Source organism: Nasonia vitripennis, chromosome 5, assembly GCF_009193385.2.
Source record: "Nasonia vitripennis strain AsymCx chromosome 5, Nvit_psr_1.1, whole genome shotgun sequence".
Classification (NCBI taxonomy): Eukaryota; Metazoa; Arthropoda; class Insecta; order Hymenoptera; family Pteromalidae; genus Nasonia; species Nasonia vitripennis.
This window is the reverse complement of record NC_045761.1, coordinates 6,033,468-6,052,691: the sequence shown is the minus strand read 5'-3', so window position 1 is coordinate 6,052,691 and position 19,224 is coordinate 6,033,468. Positions and strand designations below refer to the sequence as shown.

General features: G+C 39.9%; 3 protein-coding genes across 4 annotated transcripts; 1 reads left to right on the top strand and 2 right to left on the bottom strand.

Annotated features, from left to right (window-relative positions):
• Positions 1-8,624: 8,624 nt before the first annotated feature.
• On the bottom strand, positions 8,625-12,224 carry LOC100115101 (leucine-rich repeat neuronal protein 1). Its single transcript, XM_001608118.6, has 4 exons — positions 11,889-12,224; positions 11,364-11,720; positions 9,888-10,489; positions 8,625-9,268 (listed from the first exon to the last, which is right to left on the bottom strand). Exons 1-4 carry the CDS (start codon positions 11,970-11,972, stop codon positions 8,938-8,940), a joined length of 1,374 nt encoding a protein of 457 aa, XP_001608168.1. The 5' UTR covers positions 11,973-12,224; the 3' UTR covers positions 8,625-8,937.
• Positions 12,225-13,282: 1,058 nt separating this feature from the next.
• On the bottom strand, positions 13,283-16,388 carry LOC100123451 (protein C12orf4 homolog). Of its 2 annotated transcripts, XM_008218997.3 has the most exons (10): positions 15,658-16,367; positions 15,172-15,590; positions 14,879-15,100; positions 14,603-14,806; positions 14,413-14,531; positions 14,198-14,334; positions 14,002-14,125; positions 13,798-13,916; positions 13,598-13,723; positions 13,283-13,522 (listed from the first exon to the last, which is right to left on the bottom strand). In XM_008218997.3, the coding sequence occupies exons 2-10, from the start codon at positions 15,534-15,536 to the stop codon at positions 13,409-13,411; spliced, it is 1,530 nt and encodes a 509-aa protein (XP_008217219.1). In that variant the 5' UTR covers positions 15,537-15,590; positions 15,658-16,367; the 3' UTR covers positions 13,283-13,408. The 2 variants fall into 2 exon arrangements, with proteins under 2 accessions (XP_008217219.1, XP_003424529.1); XM_003424481.4 differs by having other exon boundaries at positions 15,172-16,388.
• Positions 16,270-18,626, top strand: LOC100123459 (SUMO-activating enzyme subunit 1). The gene is made up of 6 exons (XM_001607051.6): positions 16,270-16,708; positions 16,948-17,119; positions 17,199-17,455; positions 17,535-17,710; positions 17,796-17,928; positions 18,003-18,626. The coding sequence occupies exons 1-6, from the start codon at positions 16,614-16,616 to the stop codon at positions 18,160-18,162; spliced, it is 993 nt and encodes a 330-aa protein (XP_001607101.1). The 5' UTR covers positions 16,270-16,613; the 3' UTR covers positions 18,163-18,626.
• The last annotated feature ends 598 nt before the right edge of the window (positions 18,627-19,224 follow it).

Sequence of the window (19,224 nt, the reverse complement as noted above, 5' to 3'; positions counted from 1 at the left end):
TCAAACGAACGGAGCATTATGCTCGCGTACACAGGGGGTCGCATTCGCCGTCCTAGTGTGCATGGGCTGGCGTGTCTCCCAATATGGCGGCTTTTATTATTTAACGGGTCTGTAATAGGGTGCGCGAGACGTATATAGAGAGTAAGTTCTTGCACGCTGCACAGCGTCAGCCGGATGCTCGCAATTTGTGCGGATATATCTCGCGCGCATGTGGAATTTTTTCAATTTTGCGGATGACGAGCAGCTCGGCTGTATAATAAGCTCGCGCGATGATGATGTTATCGGTTCTGCACACGTGTTACTGCGCATGTATTGCGAGCCCGCGAGCGAGAGGATTACAGAGCCTGCAGCGGATTTTTAAGCCATTTTTAATGGTCTACTGTGATTATATGCGAGTGTACCGTTGTATATAACCGGAATGATCTAGTTATGTAACGTATTTTATTACAAGATTCAACATTTGCCTCGATTCGCCCGCACGTCTAGATAATACATCGTGCACTGAAGTTCACCTCTAGAATAGCCGAAAAGACAACAAACACGCGGACAGTTCAATAACCAGAGACGACGTCGGGGCGAGTGTTTCGTAAAAATAAACCCACGGGCGTAAATGCATCGCGCAGGAAAAGAGTCTACATTACAAGTGGCGCCGAGGAAGTCTCGCTCACGGTCTATCCCTCTACATACACGTCTGCGACCTTCTTCTTCGTTCCCCAGGTTATACTATATACCTAACAACTCCGACTCTTGTCTGCTGATGTTTACACAGGAGCCTCGAGTTCGTTGCGACTGAAATTCGAGGTGCATATCTTCTCCCTCTACCATATATATCTCTTTCTTTCTCTTTCTTTCTCTCGCGTGTGTACGAAGCAATCGAGCATCGCGGAGGAAAAAGAAAGTCGACGCGGACGAGAATGACGGGACACATCTGCGATGGCGCCACGACGACGATTTATTTGTCTTGAAGCCCGTGCCGCGCGCGCCGATGTTACACACGGAAACCGCGACTCACACACTTTGCCATGTCGCCCGACGGCGCATCGAGGAAACGCGTGGGTGAGGCGAGAGAAGGAGGGTTAATGAGGTCGTTAGATCGCGTCGCGAGAGCTTCAACTGATTACCCAGGCTTGATAGGGAGCTGTCTCCTGCTGAAATGAGATCTTATCGCATTACTGCCTAAATAGAGTATTTTTTAAAACTTTTAGCTTTTTTCATCTGAAATTCCACCTCATTGTCAGATATCCCCCTATATACTCTTATATCCATCAGCAGCCAAGAGAGCGTTACCGCGCTTTAAGCCAAACTCAATTTCGTTTCCGAAACCTTTCTACGCGTTCTTTTTTTTCTTCGCGTGTTCATGCCGCTGCAATTTCCCTCAGCTCTTCGTACACGCGATTCAATCGCGAGGCACCTATACACATACACACACTTGACGCCAAAGGTGCGCCGGATTTTCGTGCATTTTTCAGCTCCCTTAATCGCTTCGACTAGCCCTTACACGGCTGCAGCTGCGCGCGAGCAATAATACATCCGCGATAGCATTTTTTGCATGCACTTATATATAGTATATTCGGGGACGTATATGCGAAGCACGCGCAGAAATTCGCCGCACAAAGCCCCGCGCGTATGGAAAATTCAATATCGCAACGGCATTTTACGCATCATTGTCGAAATCGCGCGGATTTATCGGCCTTTCTCTATACACACGCGCGGCATTTTTATTTTTTCATAACGCGCGCGCGAATTCGTTCGTCGCCGGTTGACACATAATTTCACCGGTGAATTTCGCCCGTAGTGCGCGCGGAGGTGCGAAAAATGTACATTATATATACGAGCTGCTATGCAGTATATCGGCTCCCAGCGCTGTGCGACGGGATTATAACTATATATACCGAGTCCATGCGACGAGTGACCATGAGTCAGCGGCAAAGTAGTGCGGAAAATTCTATGGGTATTTTACATACGCGAACGCGTCGCGCGTCCTCGGGAAAAATGCGAAAATGCAGCTCTGTTTTCTTTGCTACTAGCGTTTACGTACGAAATGCGAGTTTTGTTATATATTGCGCTCGTAATGCTTTCTTTCGAATCTTTTCTATTTTAAAAATAATTACTTGCCTAAATACATCGCATAAAGCGGTAATCCGAGTCACATCCTTTACTCGCTACATTGTTATTGTTGAACGCTCGCGGGTGTTCCCCGGCTCACTGCGCAAAAAAAAGAATCATAAAAACTCAAAAGTCGGGTCGTGTGGGAAAAAAAGGGGGACTAACGAGACAGCATCGACGCTTCTGGAGTCGCACAGAAGTGACAAGCGCGCCCGTATTATCCACGGCGAAGAAGTAACAACAAACTCAGAGCCGCATAGTCGCATCGGTATTTGTTCGTTCGCGCGACGCTATCAGATTCCACGTATACGCGTCGCGAGCACTTCCTGCGGCGTCTATATATACGGCTGGAGCTTGTGTAACGTGGATGAGCTGGCGCCAGCCGCAGTTTTTCCCGAAGACGTCGCCGTCTGCTCGAGATCTCTCGGGTCTTGACGAGCGCCACCCTCAAAGACAACAGTATAAAGTTTTGGAGAGAATAGCTGCGGGATTGACTTATAGGCACATATACCTACGTGTGTGTTCTCCCGCCGAGTTGTAAGGCAACAGCGACACTCGAGTGGGTTTCAAAGAGTAAAGAAAGGAGATGAATTTGGAGAAAGCCTCGCGATGGATATTCACTTTGGAATGCTATTGACTGATTTGAAGGTGATATCGTACATAAATCGCAAAAAGAAAATGTATCGCGCACTTTATGAAAAACTCAGACATGAGCCCCTCATCATATTCGCATTCGCTCCAACTTGGAAGTCTGCCACCGGTTGTAAGGCGAATCCTCGTGTACTATATACACAGAGTTGCTTTGCTATGACTAGTATCCACTGTGATCCTCGAAGATCCGCAGTACACAGTAGGTCGTCGGTGGCACGATGTACAGGTGGCTTGCTGGACAGATTTCAAGTTTACAACTTCTCTCTCTCTCTCTCTCTCTCTCTCTCTCTTTCTTCCGTCGTTGAATGACCAATAAAGCGCAGTTCGATCCTGTGCCTCGAGTGGATCGTCGGGTCGACGTCCCGCTGCAAACCTTGTGTACCTTTCGGATCTGTGAGGACTGCATCGTTCGAGAGGAGTTGCTGCACGTGCTGAAAACAATAGTACGCGCAGACGTGCAATTCGTGTACTAGGATGAATTTCTTATGGAGCTCGAAGAATAATAAAGCTGTTCTGCGGATTAAATGGATACGGTCGTAATACGACGGAGATTATTTCCCCGAGGTGCAGTACATGCGCTGGCGCTTTTGCGCTATGCCAAATTCTTTTGTGCAATTTGACAATCTATTAAATTCGACAGTAAACTTGAAAAAATTGGATAAGCAAAGATCCACGCCCTCCAGCGTACTTTTCTCATTTGCGATTACCTGGACGACGAGAAACACCGACAGGTACTCGAATCGTCCCGAGTCACGAGTACAGTACATACCAGAGCCACTTGGAGAATATATTAGGCTCGCAAATATAAATATCTACATACACACCTTCCCAAAGAATCAACAATGTGAGCCTCCTCGATAGAGCTCTCACTGCAGCTCGAAGCTCGCTCATCGTCGTCTTCTTCGTCCACATCTGGAAGTAATTACGCCCTGGGATATACAATGCGCATTCTTCGACCTTCTCTTTATTGGCGACCTTTCTCTGTTACTCCGCTGCATACCGGTATAGCCCGCAGCAGGTAAAACTACACGGTCGCTCGCTCTCTCGCGAGCGCGAGCGGCTCAGGTGCATGGCGAACCGCTGCAATATATTGGAGAGAGAGAGAGAGAGAGAGAGAGAGAGAGACTGCCGGACGTGACGATTCTGTAGGAACCGGGATTAGCGGTTATATGATTCTTGTTCTGGCTGTTGCTGCTGCGTCTTCCTTCGCTGGATAGCTAGAGTGCTTACGGCGAGGAGGAGTATCGTCGACGAGGGAAAAAAAGAAGAGGCTGTGGTTGCTCAGAAGGACTTTTGGGCTGTGCAGTATATTATAGGAATAGCAAAATTGAGCGTTAAAAGCGGAAAGAAAGTTGAAACAAGTAATCACTGTTACGAGCACGATATGGCATCCTGAGTTACTCAACTCGTTCGACAACGCTGCTCGTCATCGTCGCTGGAACTGCTGCAAATCGCACAAGCCAGGGCATTTAAATCCATAATAATTTCCAAATGGAAACAAAATCGGCCGCTCTACTTACCAATAATAACAGGGCAAACACGTAAGTAAACAAGAGCCGAGCCTTTTAGAACCTGCTTAAAACGTAATTCCATCGTCTCTCGCTCTCCTCCGCAGCCTCGAGAATATCCGGAGCGACCGGTGTTTAGTTTCTTCCGGCTAAAATGCCACTAAACTGCATGAGCGCAGCCCGCAGCAGACTTTCCTCGTCTCTCTTTCGTTCCCTCATTCTTTATCCAACAAGCCAGGCGCTAAAGGCCTCCGCCGGCAGTGGAAAGAGAGAGAGAGAGAGAGAGAGAGAGAGCGAGAGAGAGAGAGAGAGAGAGAGAGAGAGCGAGAGAGAGAGAGAGAGAGAAAGATCTGCCCGGAAAAGTAGAACACCAGCCTAATCAAGATCCGAGCGACTTATTGGTCCAAAGCTCCTAAGTAGGATCCGTAACCCAAACATCTGTCAAACAACGTGCAGGCAAGTATACGAAGATCCCCGCGCCGTCGTTATGTCGTTGCCCCTTTTCCGCTTTTCGCTCTCGCGTGCGAAGCGAAAAGATATTTCCGACGCGATAAGACCGAGAAGAATGAATGCCGTGTTGTGGTCGTGTTGTCGATGCTTTGGCTCGCATCATTGCGGCTGCGATGCGCGGAAAAATGCCCAGGAAACGTGCCTGCCTGGGAGCAGCGAGGATGTTGCACGCAGCGCTGGCGCTTATATTGGCACGGTTTTACGTGCGCGCGCTGTGTCAGCGTTAAATGCCCGACGGAGAAAGGAGTACGCCATTTGTTTTGTGCGCTCGCTTACTAAAGTGCAAATCGGTTTACGACGACTGGTTATTGTGAAGGCTGATTTCCTTGACGAACTAAAGTTACATTGGCTGGGGTTTCGCGAGATTATTTTTGGTTTTCAAAGAAGTATGCCAGTTTTCTTCGTTTAAAACTTTTTCGAGTTTAAGGTTAAATCAGTATTTCACGACCTTTACAGATATATCATATTGTTATGACCGATCAACGACGTCACAAATGTTATTGTTTATGTTCAGTCTGATCGTGACAGCTGATGAGCTAAATCGTGTACGATTACAATAAAGAGAGTTCGAGTTTCAGTTTCGCTTTTATAGATACTTGTTGTTATTTACGTCAACCCGTACCCGGTTATAACAATATATAATTCATCCATGCGCGTTGACCAATGTACCAAAACTTCGTCGCCACGTACTAAACACCCAAACTCGCGGAATATATAAGAGGGAAGCAGAATAAAGAATACACGTATATAGACCTCGAGGCGTCCACATCAAGAATCTTATACTCGTACACACGGGTGGCGATTTTTCATTCGAGGCGCGACTCGGACACATTTGAAAGCAGGCGTACGACCAGCAACGCAGTCGTGAGCGATCGGTATATAATATTGATCGTAAGCGGCTTTCGCGGCCTTTATAATGCGCGCCTTTGTGACCATCGCGCTTTTGCCATGCAACCTTCACACCTCGGCATACATATAAAGCGCGAGAAAGTCCCTCTGTGTATTAAGTGCGTTTCGAGTGTACATAAAGGTGTATATATATATATATATATATATATAGCTGGTATTATACTGGGTGTGCACAATGTATAGAAGCCGTATAGGATCACGCGCTTTTGGCTGGACAAACCGATTGCGGAGTCTGTTTCGACGCGCACTCTTTATGCTCTCTCTCTCTCTCCCTCTCTCTCTCTCTCTCTCTCTCTCTCTCTCTCTCTCTCTCTCTCTCTCTCTCTCGGCGTGTTAGCCGCTTACGCGGCTTTGTGCGCGCAGTAGGGCTACTACACGGCAGCAGTGACCAGCGGTCGAGCCTTCTATTTTGGAGCCTTGTTGTGGGGAGGTTTTTTTCGGAGTAATTTATACGGCGAGCTTCGGACTATTGATTACTCTGGATTTGCAAAGTTTTACGTATGTAAATCAAGATAATTTGCCGTTATAATAAATAAAAAAAAAATTAAAAAAAGACAGTGCGGCGCTTCGCGTGAGCACCGCACCATCATCGCGCATCCGCATCTCCATCCCATCATCATCCAGCACAAACGCGAGTGCATCGTATTATAGTGCGTGGCGCGCGCGCGCACGCGTCGATTTTAGGCCCCGGGCTTTTATCTGATTAAGCTGACATGGAAACACTGGCTTTACGCGAATAAGCGTCCGCGGGGAACACATCGAACAAATGAATAATGAAAACATAACCTCGGCTGCAGCAACGGCGCCGCCGTCGTCGATGCCCCCGACGATGATGCTATCGCGGGATTACGCACGCATCAGCGCGCTCGCGATCAACTTATTGGACGAGAAGTTTCAGCTCTCTCTTATATCCCTGTGGGCTGTTGCTCGAGCTATATAATACACGCGTTCACCCCTGAGCTGCCGCGTTGACGACTCTAGCCATTGGATGTTCCAGCTTGTTTTCGATTGCTGAGTATATAGCACATTATACTCTTGCGCTACTAACGGTCGAGGAATGGAATCTAAAAGCTCCCGAGTTACGCGAGTGGGAATTGTTGTATGAGTTTTTTTTTCGTGGGATTTTCTGCAGATTGAGTATCTTACAACGTTGATTTTTGACGCCTATGAAAATTTCCTGTATCTATACTGTAAAAAAAGAGATATAGAATCCTTTGAGGTAGGTATATAGAAATCCAGCAATGAAATCCAATCCAAGACTACCAGTTCCTGCCTTCCTCGTCCCAAAAGTAATAAAAATCCGCTCTAGCTCTTCATCTCCTTATAACGAGGGAAACCACCCGTGTATTATAATATACAAAAAGTGGATACCCACTGCACTGTATAGGTATAACCTTCGCGATCGTCGAATTAGATCGGCGTTCGATACACTCGCGCGCGGCGGGTATTATATTATTTTCCTCCTGTATATAAGATATACCCCCTCACCTCTTGCAGCACTGTTCCCGGTGCAAATTGGACGTAGGTACGTCGCCGGCGCGGCTACGGATTTCTCGAATTACAAGTCTGTGTCTAACCCCGGACACTCGATACTGCGGATAGAGGCTGCTTTCGTGGATCCTCTCTACGGACTCGATGGTTAGTCGAGTCTGTAATGTTCCATTGACGGGGATAAATATCGCTGTAACGAAGGAACCGCGAGCGTATAACCATTTTCTGGAAGCTGGAGATGAGCGATTTGATCGTTTTTTGCAGCAATGTAATTTTCATCGGAATATAGCATCAATCTCTAAAGAGTCAAAGGTCAATGAGTCTTGTAGTATTTACGTTAACCAATGCGGTTAATGGTCTACCGCGAACTTACAAATCGCACGCCCATAATATAGGCGCAGTGTAACTTAATAGCTTTCCCGTATGTTAGTTATGTACAGGAAGATCACTGCGACTATACAGTACAAAGGCTGATCGCCACATCGCACGCGATCAAGATGCACGTCAGGAAAATTGACGATCCTCGTTTTGCACCAGATTAGCCGCGCATAAAACTCGAGGGGACTGCTGCCTACTCGCAAATGGAGTGTACCAGCTCGTAACCTACTTCATATTTACTTGTTCAATATTCGTTATTCGCCTCGTGTGTGCTTCTTCGATATTGGACGAATTAATCTTCGAGTTCTACATCACAGGTAATTTGCGATGATTAAAATCGATCTCGAAATACTATATACTCGACAAAAGGTTACCTAATATTTTACATCAGAATGGGTTAGGAAGCCCCTCATCCGCGGACAAGAGCATCGCCGAAAATTCTAAAACAGCCGCCGACTCGAGCCCTTGAAAAAAAGGCGAAAAAGAAAACCGACGCGGCTCTCTCAGTTCAAGCTCGACTGATCTCCCTGACGTTCACCGCCGACTCTCGTCGAGTAGCTCGTCTATACACACGCAGTCGAGGGATCTCGAGTCTCTAATGGCCCGTTGATTTATAAAGTTTCATGCCGCAGACTAGCCCCTATTGTTGCGAAGCCGCCGGTACCGTTCGCGCGCGCTCGTGTGCCAGTCCCCTCATTAATCGCGCATGCGCGAGCACAATCGTCATGTGTATTTGTGCGCACACCTACTTCGATTATCATTTGGCCGTTCTGTATATCAAGCGCGAAAAACAAGCGAGAAGAATCTTATTCGAAGGCAGCCAGCCGTCGGCGGCGGTACCTTTGTCAACGGCGAGCTGAAGTGATCTTCAGAAAGAGCTGCAGCGGTGGGTGGTTTTCAGACAAGATGTTTTCGTCTAGATTTCGGTACTTGAAAATGAGGCTATGGAAAGAGTTTCTGCTTGATGGAGGATTACAAACCTCGTTGCGTCTGATGATAAGTAGAGCGCGATAAGGGATATCCTTTTTTTATAAATAGGTACTATTCGTTGTAGAAAGATGACGCGTTTTCCTGGTTGTGAAAATTTTAATTATCATTTCACACTATTGTCTTCGGTGATTCGCATACATTTGGAATTGAAAAAATCTTTATCAACGCGTCAGCTTTGTTTCAAATACTGAAAAACGAGTTACAAAAAATTTCAAATTACTGCATCTATATAGTAAAAAAAATGTCTTAACACTCCTTTCCTCGTTCATCTTCAGGATGAATAAACAGATGCGCCTCAAAAAGTCGCGCACTTTGAAAAAAGTAAGGCAACGTTAAAAATACCATTATGAAAAACAAAAACCATTCAACGTTCTTTTTCCTAAAAGAAAAGCACTCAGATATCAGCGTGTTCATTGGTCTCGCCAGTCGGCAGTATCCGTACAAGGTCATTGTTGGACTCGACGACGTTGGTATAGCTGACGGTGTCGGTGCCTCTATGTCGCATCTTCCTCACCCACTGGCCAAGGCAGCCACGGCTGTAGTAGACGAAGCCGGCGCCTAGCATCCCGAGGATCGATAGCGCGAGCCCGAGCCACAGGATCGGGTAGAGGATGCTGCCGGCGAACTCCATATCGAGGCCTGCCTCGGGCGGCTCCTCGCACTCGAGCTCGGCCGACGGCACGTCGTGGAGCAATTTGCCGCGGTGCTGCTCCGGCCTCTGGCATCTGACCAAGAAAAAACGAAGAGTTAGAAACGTTGAATAGGGTGGAGGGCAATCGCTCGGGGAATCGTAATTTTATGGAGTCCTCTCTCGGCCGAGGGCTTTAGCATATGGGAAATGCGAGGCTCGTACAGTGGAAAATCGTGACCGGCTCTGCATATTTTTCTGCCTTTTTCTTTTGCGGTTGGTTTGCGATGCTAAGTGGCTCTGGGAATTTCTCAAGTTTAAATGTGAAAGTTTTGAAATTCAGAAAAAGTATAACTCGATTCGCTTTTCTTTCTTTTTTTTTAATACAGAAATAGTACTAGAATTTTTCAGTTGAATAAATGATCAGTAATTTTTTTAGCATAACAAAATTTTAAGCGACTACGTATAATTAGTCATGTGAAGACTTCGTGAGTATTATTCTGCATCTGTGATACGAAAACGAGGGGTGAGTAGACGAAGGCATAGCAGCGCTTTTCCTAATGCAACACGCTATAGTTACACGAGCTGACATCTATATTTAATACGTTGCAGCTTATAACTCATGTCTTACTTTGGTTCTTTTCATATGCTGGCAAAGGCGATTCCGTCGATGGTCACATAATAATGATAAAAACCTTTTCTAAATTTTCACTCACCGGAAACTGCTTCGCAAATCAGTCGTCACGTTGATAGCATTGAGCCAGCTCATTCGGCAATCGCAACTCCAGGGATTGTTCTGAAGGTCTAAGACAGCAGTTTTCTGTATTATCGGCAGCAGCTCTTCGTGCAGTGTTTGCAGGGCGCAATTTTGCAGGGAGAATCTCTTGAGCTTGGGCAGTAGGGGTGAACTCGACTGTCTGAGCTTGATATCGGCCAACTTTGGTGAATCGTGCATCGAAAGGATCTCGAGCTGCGTGAGGTTTTCAAAATTGTTGAGCAGCACCGAAGTTAGATTCGCCGAATGATCGAGAGCTAAGACACGCAGCTGCGGCATCACGAAGCTGCCCAAATGTAGAATATTGGTGCCGCAGATGTAGAGGACTTTGATGCCAGTGGGCAAAAATGGAACGTCCTCGATCGGATTATAGGATAGATCAAGGTGTTCCAGATTCACTAAGGGCTCGAACAGCGACGGCGAGAAGAACTGCGAAGAGATGTTACGCAGGTCTAGATGCTTTAGTAGCGTCAGATTTTGGAATACATATGCGTCGATGTTGTCTTCGATCGGGTTGCTTGCTAATGAAAGAAACTCCAGATTCTGAAAAAAGTTAGAGTTTAAAAAATTAAAACTGCTTTCGATTCGATGTGTAATTGTAAATATTGCCTAATTTTAGAGATACTTTCAAGGATTTATTAAGTGGTTCACAAGATGCAAATTTGCTGACGATGTTTTCTCGTAAGACGTGATAAGGTCTATAAAAAGTGTATTTCCTTGTTAAGTATCGATAAGTCGGCAAATTCGACATAAATAAAGTTGGCTTGAGTAAGCATATTCATTACACTTGTTCTTCCGTGGATTTTCTTTATAACAACTTTGAATAAAGTTACGCCAAAATGATGCAATTAAAGCAAATATATAGCTTAAGAATCATTGAGGTCAAAATTACTAGATTTGAGCAAATTTATATAAAAGCGAATAAAATAACGCTAACGAAAGTGGGTGATTATCATTAACAATAAACTTTGTTTGGAAAACACAAACGATAGCTATTTAATTCAATGAAACGATTATTTTTGGCGAACGTGAACTAAGGCAAATTTAGAAAGATAAATGTAAATCAGTTTAATGGCTTGATATTGCATACTGTCAAATGTGACTTTACATTTTTATCAAGTGTTTTTTTCTCATTCTGATATCATACTTATAATTCGTCGCGTACTTTGCGCAATGTATAAATCCACAAATGTAAACTTCCATTCTTTTGAATTATTTTGTTTGATAAAATTATTCTTTTAAGAATTATTCGACATGCATCACGTTCTTCTCTGACTTGCGTTTATTTGACCTACTAACCACTATGACCTCACTTTTTTCACTGATTTGAATTATAGATTCTAAACACTTTGCATCATTTTCAAGCAAATAGCTCCAATAAGAATCAAAATGAATGATACATGAATAATCTATATACCTTCATGTGTTGAAGCATAGTATCGTTGACGACGTAGAGATCATTGTAAGATAAATCCAATTCTTTCAACTTGATGACTCTATGTGTTAAAGCCTCGTCATTGATGTATTCTATTTGATTATGACTGACATTCAATGATATTAAGTTGTACTCCTCTGTACAAAGGAAAAAGAATTTTTTAAGTTGATTGTAAGACAAATCTAATACTTCGAGGTTGTCTAACTTCGTTGAGCAGTCTAAAAAACTATCGAATTTATTCCCTCTGAGAATAAGTTCGTTTACTTCGTAAATTTTTATTTGATGTTGCATTTTCATAAAAAAATCTTCTCTTTGCAAGCCACGATTTGATAGATCGACCTAAAACAGTTTTACATTGTTATATTGCTAAGACGATAAAGTCAAGATTGTAGTTTTATAATATGTCTGGTATCAATTACAAGACTATGATGGATTAATTAATAATAATATTGCTGAATTAAAGATCTTAACAATATTTTTATATCACAATTATCACATATTCATTACCACTCTGCGATTCTGCTGGACAAGCGCAGCACCATATTCCCATTGCAATAGAAGCCAAACACTCACAACGAGTTTGAAAATCATTTTCACTCTAGTTTTTCACTCACTGGTTTAAGAAACAAAATTAATTCGGCAATCGTTACACAATGCACTGAACCACAGAGTGCCGCACGGCTTTTCGGCCCAATCCAAGAGCACCGATCGATGACGCGACCGAGCGGCAAAGAGGATTCATCGGCGGCAGACAGGTCAGAAGTTCAGAATTGCGAGGCAAGCTGATGCTTCTCCTAAAGAGATAAATTCGGAATAATCCATTCGTCGAGTTCCGAGTGTATGCAACTGCCCGAGCCACTGACGTTGTCGAAAGGGGCGGATTTGATCGCAAGATATTAATTTTTGCAGTTTGAAAATTCCCGCGTCACAAACTTTCACGTTATAGATTTTTTCAATTTTTGGGACATCTTTTTAATTGATTCATTTGTTTACTATTATTATTGAATCATACATAATCTTCTGATTGATTCGTGAAGTTATTTTTGTAAAAGCAATAAGCAAGTCATCAAACCTAATTTTATGCTCTCAATTAATACTTAGAGTGAATATTTTTATTTTCTTATCTCAATTAGTAATAATGACCACTAAATATTTTTAATCGCTACGATAACGAAAGAGTCGCGCCGTTAAACGTACTATCATAAATAGAAAAACTAATATAATGCCACTTTTTTACTACTCCATTGGAACGTGTATATTTTTTGATCACGATTCTTTATATTATAATTTATTTCTTATTGATATGATTAATTCTTTTCCGTAACTAATCTCAGTTGAGATTGCTTGTATTTTTCAATTAACTTTATACCCTCGCATGTTATCGGCTATTGCGAAATCCTGAACTATAATTAGCAAAAAAATTGCCGTCTTGCGGTATCAATCATCTGTCACAATAATGTTATTGGATGTACTTACAAACTTGACTTTATTTATTTAAGAGCCACTTTCTATGTATCGCTACTAGAGTAAAATAAGGTCATTTAAAATTAAAAACATTACGGATGTGAATCAAATGTTAAATTATAAAAAATATAGTGAATCTGAAGGGAAGATATTTGATTAATTTACAAAACATGATTCGTTCTGAAATAAATAAATTTCTTAATACAATCTTTCCATACCAAAAATCAGTTATAGACTTGCTAAAAAATAAACACAAATCTCATAAAGATAAGACGTTGATCAACTCGGTCCTATCGTTTTCCAGTAACTTCGCGATTATTTTAGCATCGGTGCAAACATATTGATGTAAAGTATATAACATTCGAATTAAAAAAAAATATTTTAACATAGCGTATTCTAATAAGAATGTAGTTTATAAATAATAACAACATAATACATCATTTTTATAAACAATTAAAATTGTAATTCTTTTTGTATTTTTTAAAATGTATACTATTGTATAAATAATATATTTTTACATCAATAATTGCAAAATTTCACATCATTTAGTTTTCTTTTCAATATCACTTTTTAGGAGTTTGTGGTATGCTAGTAGCTTTGAAAACCAGCGGATTTGATACTCTGAATATGCTTGGAAGCATAGTTGCAAGTGTACCAAAGACTTCTTCAGACATTCCCTGTGAACAATAAAAATTTTAGATGAATTACAATTTATTTATGCTTTAATTACTAAACTCCAGGCATTACGTTACCTTTGGTACAAGGAATTGTAAATTTTTCAATTCAGCGCCTCCCCATGAAGCCATTTCTATCATAAAGCCTTTTACACACTTAAATACAAGTTCTGCTCTTTTTGTACACCATGCTACTGTCATATCCTGTAAAAAATGGCAAAATTTTAAACAAACATTTAAATATAAAAATATAAGCTGCAAAAATTTGTTGTTTTTACTTCTGTCATTTCGTGCACTAAAAGAACAGGTATTGTCAATGTTGTCACATCATTACAACAAGCCGTTTTCAAAATATTCCTTAATCCTAAGATTGCCGGATGTCTCGAGTTGATATCTCCTAAAAATAATTTTCTGAATAAATATGTTGTACAGCATTGATTATTTATATAAATTGGATTGTAGAACTTATATGAAAAACTAACCCGATCGTAATGAATCATTAACCACCATGTGAAATACAACATGGACTTGCGCTAAATTAGAATGCCTTGTAATAAATACATCACCTGTTTGCAAAGTCTTACTTAAAGTTGTTTTTTTCGTTTGCTGTACAAGATATAATAAAGTATATTAGGAATTGGAAAAATAAAATCTTGATATACATTAACATCAACAAACCTGTAGATCGTTATCTTCTTTGTGATGAGCCTGTCTCCAAGCAATTGCATCTTTAACATCTTCTCTTATTTTTTCAATCTGCTCATCAATTGGTGGAAAATGAAACTCTGCTGTTAATTGTGATATTGAAACAAGTTCTGAAATAAGAATTAATGCCACCATGAATAAGCAAGTTTGCTAAATAATTGAATTTCAGAGAAGATTTAAAAATATACCTTTTGTGACTCCAGAGTAACTTCCTAAGTGATTATCACTTAATAGCACAAGCCCACATAAATCATTTGAATATAGCCCTAAAGCAGTCTGTAATCTCTGTGGAGTAGGATCAGCACTTCTACAAAATATAATATTTATGAGTATACGTTTGATTAATAGTGTCATACCTACAAACTTTGTTATACATACTCGGAATCACAGTTTTTCGTTCTACAGAAGTCTAAAACATCCCCTGTTAATATTCTAATATTGTGCATTTGTTTCATTTGAGAACCTAAATGAATCGTAAAACTTTCTTCTAATTGTTGATAATCAGATGTACTCTTGTCATCATTTTTGACAAAATTTTCAAATCCTGGACCAAGTGGTGGTACAGGAACCATAGGTGATTCACTGAAAATTAATTTTAATGAATGAATCTACAAAATATTTTCTATTTTAAAAATATGTTATAAATCATCTTACACTGGAGTCGGCAACATGTTTGTCTGCTGCTCTTCTAGTAACCTCATTATCCAATTTCTGTACTGACGCCTTTGTTCAAGTTTTAAAGCATCCACTTTTGATCCCCAATGACCTTGCAGTAAGCTTTGTTCTTCAAAATGACGTCCAGCCATGTCATTAATTGACTTTTCAGTTGAACCAGCTTCTAAAGTTTCTACCGCTAACTGCATTTCCTCTGTTTGTCTATAATAAAACACAATATTCAAATTAAAATGTTATAATTTTCATCACAGTATTCAGTTATGAAATCTTACTTTTGAGTAAGTTGATTGTAGTCTTTGTCTCTCATATTAATGACTTCTGTTACATCTTTTCCAAATTTGTGTTCAGCCTGTAAAATTGGTTCCAAGGACGGGGAATGTACCAGTCTATGATAAGCTGCTGCAAATAATTCTTCATCTGTAGTTCCCATTGGCTCGGCATATTCTGCTGTTTTTTGTTTATATACTTTTTCCCAGTTTTTTATTATTTCTTCTACATCAAGGTCTCCATTCTTAGCAGCATCTATAAGTTTTTCTGATCTCTCATCATGAAATTTTGTAGTCCATTCTTTAATACTAGTTTCCAAAGAATTGAGTAACTCAATTTCTACATAACATGGCAGTTTAAATGATGACATTATCCTATGAACCAATTCTTTTACAGATCCTCGAAAAGGAATTTTTATCGGAATCTGTAAAGTATATTCTTCATTTGTTGTACATGTTGGAAATTTGAAAACAAATGTTTCTTCTACGTACTCTTCTTCCATGCTTGGAGTTTGCGCTTTACTCATTTTGATAAAGTGCTAAATATTTATAAAGCTTCAATTTGAAAAAAATTTTTTTTAAATCTTTGCACATAATTTACATATAAATATTTATCAATATAGTTTTTGTAGCAATTATAACACACTTTTGTACAATTTCATCGTTAGGTGATGAGTCATTAATCACAAATTAATATATGTTCATTTTCACTTTGATATTGTCGGAGTTACTTTTTTCTGTATCACAAATTATACTGCTTTGTATTCTTATGATAATAAAAGATTGTATTCTTATGATAATCACTGAGCTTTAGTATTATCAATATCTAGTATACATTTTAGTTTACAAAAATAATTTATGTGTAATAAAATTTATATATAAAAATAACAATCATCTAATCGATATAAAATATTTCATAACAGGATTAAAAAGATTTCAGCAGGGATAAACAAAACCATAATAATAATTTAATTATAAAGTTGCTTCTTAGTTGTTGTCAACTAACCACTGTCATAGCATTGTTTTATTATGAAATTTGTACTATTAATGTAATAGTCTTGAACTGAGTGTTTACGTAATTATTTTTACATCTTGGAATTCTAATTTTTTTTTGAATAATTTATAGACTACATGCAGTAAGTATTATACATAATTGTGTTGGTGGCGAACACTTGGAGCAGGGAGATATACTCTAGTCTCCCTGACTTGGAGTATTTATTTGCGGTTATGATACGATACGCCCCCAACTATGTGAAGTTCGAAACTTGTCTTCGGCCCAGTAACTCAATTCGCCAACATTGAAACACGCTAACGCCATTGAGCACGTTTGCTCTGTTGGTATCCCCGATACTTCTCGATAGAAACAGAACTTCAGCGGGTGTATTGTTGAAGGAGGTTGAATTAGAGATTTCAATTATTATACAATTTATACAAACAAGTACTATACAATGGTTGACCAAAAGAATCATGCAGAGTTAACGGATGCTGAAGCCGAGTTGTATGACAGGCAAATTCGTTTATGGGGACTGGAGTCTCAGAAACGGTAAGATTAATAAACTAACCTTCAAAACTACCGGCGTCAAAAGCGCATGATGTCTTTTTTAAATGTTTGTATATGAAAAATGTGCCAATAGTTCACTTAACTATATTTCATGCATATATTTTGCTGTTAGAATTATTCGTATGATATTTCTGACCTAGCAATATACCATTTATGTTTTTTGTATGAGGAAAACTTTTAGACTTTTTGTATTAAAATTTTTGTTAATTTATATGTTCTAGACTGCGAGCAGCGAGCATTCTTTTGGTAGGATTGAATGGCTATGGCGCAGAGGTAGCAAAAAATATTATTCTTGCCGGAGTAAAATTAGTTACGTTTTTGGATCACCGACCAGTAAGTTCCCGAGATGCATGCTCTCAATTCTTTGTGCCTAGAGATCAAATTGACAAAAATGTAAGTAACAATTATTATTGATATTAAATTAACACAATAAATGAATTTATATACTTATATGTGAATTATCCTGTTTCAGAGAGCTGAGGCATCCTTACAAAAAGCACAAAATTTAAACCCAATGGTTCAAGTGATTGCTGATCCATCTAATGTGGATGATAAACCCGATGAGTATTTTAAAGATTTTGATGTCATTTGTTTATCTGAATGCACTATTGAACAGATTAAGAGAATCAATGCAATTTGCCGTAAATATAACAAGAAGTTCTTTGCTGGTGATGTTTGGGGAACATTTGGATTTACATTTGCAGATTTAATAACACACGAGTTCGCTGAGTGAGTAGTATAATTTACTCATCCATAAACATATTTAATTTATAAAAATATTTTATACTAATAAAATCGCTCCTTCTAGGGATGTAATACAAACAAAGAAAACTCGAATGCTGGAAGCTGGTGAACCTATTGCAAAGGAAAAATTTGAAAAAGTTACGGTCACTATAAAAAGTTTTGAAAAGTATGCTCCCTTTGAAAAAGTCTTGGATGCTCAAAATTTGCCAAAGGATTCAGAGGCGTACTATTTAATGCTTAGTGAGTATAGAATAGTTCTTATTCAATATTTGTTAAAATACGACTAAAGCATTGTTTTAATGTTAATTTCTGAATCTACTTGTAGTCCTATTAAACTTCCGCGAAAAGCACAAGAGAGATCCTCTGCCAAGTGAGAGAAGTACCAATATATTGAACGATGAAGCAAAGGCAATCATTGAAAAATATAATCTTGGGGATAAAATGGATCATTTACTAAAGTGAGTAATCTTCATTTTTCTGCAAGTAGGTTGATAACTAAATATTAAAATATTAAAAATCATAAAATTTTCAGTGGAGATCTGTATGCTCAAATCAGTCCTGTTTGTGCTATCGTGGGTGGAGTCATGGGCCAAGAAATCATTAAAACGGTTTCTCAAAAAGAGCGACCCCATAATAATTTATTCATCTTCAATCCAAACACTCTGTGTGGTCAAGTTTTACGATTATCTTAATCGCACATGTAGACCAAGTTAACTCTTTAAATACAATAATTATATTTTTGAAAAGACTCCGTGATAATTTAGATTTTAATTTCATACGTAAAATTAATAGTTGTGTTTATTATAAAATGTTTTATTTATCAATATTATTTTAATCCGCAATTGCAATTTATCCAAACAAGTAATTTAAATCTTTTAGTTTGATTTCCGGTAATTTGGATGACAGGAGTCCTGTAATTATAAATGTTCGGAAAAAACGTTGTAATTTAATTTCAAAGTAACTGAATTATTGCAAAAAAAGTATTTTTGTATCTCATTTTCAAACGTACATAGTTTTTTCTATTTTCGCGCAATAATATAATATGCTGACTATTCGATTTTAGTTATTTATGGAAAGTATTAAAAACGAAGATATTGTTTGTAAGTGTAACAGTTGTATGTGGGATTATCCTTTTAATAAATTTTGTATGAAATAATTCTTTTTTCTTTTATAATTTATATTTGTCGAATTTATTCAGAAGTATCGCAACCAGAACACTAAAATCGAAAATCTGAATTTCGACAGGCCAGTTCCACGACTTCTCTCACTCGTATCAAATTTGCCGGCGCCACCAACTGCGCGTGATTGTCGCACGCCGAAACGCCGCGATTTTCACATCCAAATCGACGCATCGCAAATGAAGATTAATACTTCTCCCTGATTGAAAGCGCAACTCTAACAAATGAACCCAAATGCATGCGCCTATTCTACGCACGAAGAAAAGGCAGGTATACCATGTATACGAAACGCCTCCGCTTCTAACGATATCGGCACGTGCTCCTCTCACGGACGTCGAATTATATTCATCCATTTGAACTTCTATTTCCCCCCGCGCATCATCCCGTCTCCCCCTCATTCACCCCGAATGATGAGAGACGGTGGTCCTTGACGCGCGCGACACGTGACCGTTGCTGCCACCGATTTTTGGCCGCGACGAATCGCGACGGAGATGCGATGCGAAGATAAACGATCTCCGTTGAGTTTTTTTTTCGTACACGGCGCGTGTATTCAGTGACGAGTCCGTTATTATGCGG

Coding starts and splice junctions, on each gene's coding strand:
- LOC100115101 (XM_001608118.6), bottom strand. CDS start 11,972: ATGATTTTCAAACTCGTTGTGAGTGTTTGGCTTCTATTGCAATGGGAA. Junction 11,721..11,888: donor TCCAGCAGAATCGCAGAGTG/GTAATGAATATG, acceptor AAACTGTTTTAG/GTCGATCTATCAAATCGTGG. Junction 9,269..9,887: donor GATTTGCGAAGCAGTTTCCG/GTGAGTGAAAAT, acceptor TTTCTTGGTCAG/ATGCCAGAGGCCGGAGCAGC.
- LOC100123451 (XM_003424481.4), bottom strand. CDS start 15,692: ATGAGTAAAGCGCAAACTCCAAGCATGGAAGAAGAGTACGTAGAAGAA. Junction 14,335..14,412: donor TTACTCTGGAGTCACAAAAG/GTATATTTTTAA, acceptor TTCTTATTTCAG/AACTTGTTTCAATATCACAA. Junction 13,724..13,797: donor TAGTGCACGAAATGACAGAA/GTAAAAACAACA, acceptor CATTTTTTACAG/GATATGACAGTAGCATGGTG.
- LOC100123459 (XM_001607051.6), top strand. CDS start 16,614: ATGGTTGACCAAAAGAATCATGCAGAGTTAACGGATGCTGAAGCCGAG. Junction 16,709..16,947: donor GGACTGGAGTCTCAGAAACG/GTAAGATTAATA, acceptor TATATGTTCTAG/ACTGCGAGCAGCGAGCATTC. Junction 17,120..17,198: donor GAGATCAAATTGACAAAAAT/GTAAGTAACAAT, acceptor ATCCTGTTTCAG/AGAGCTGAGGCATCCTTACA.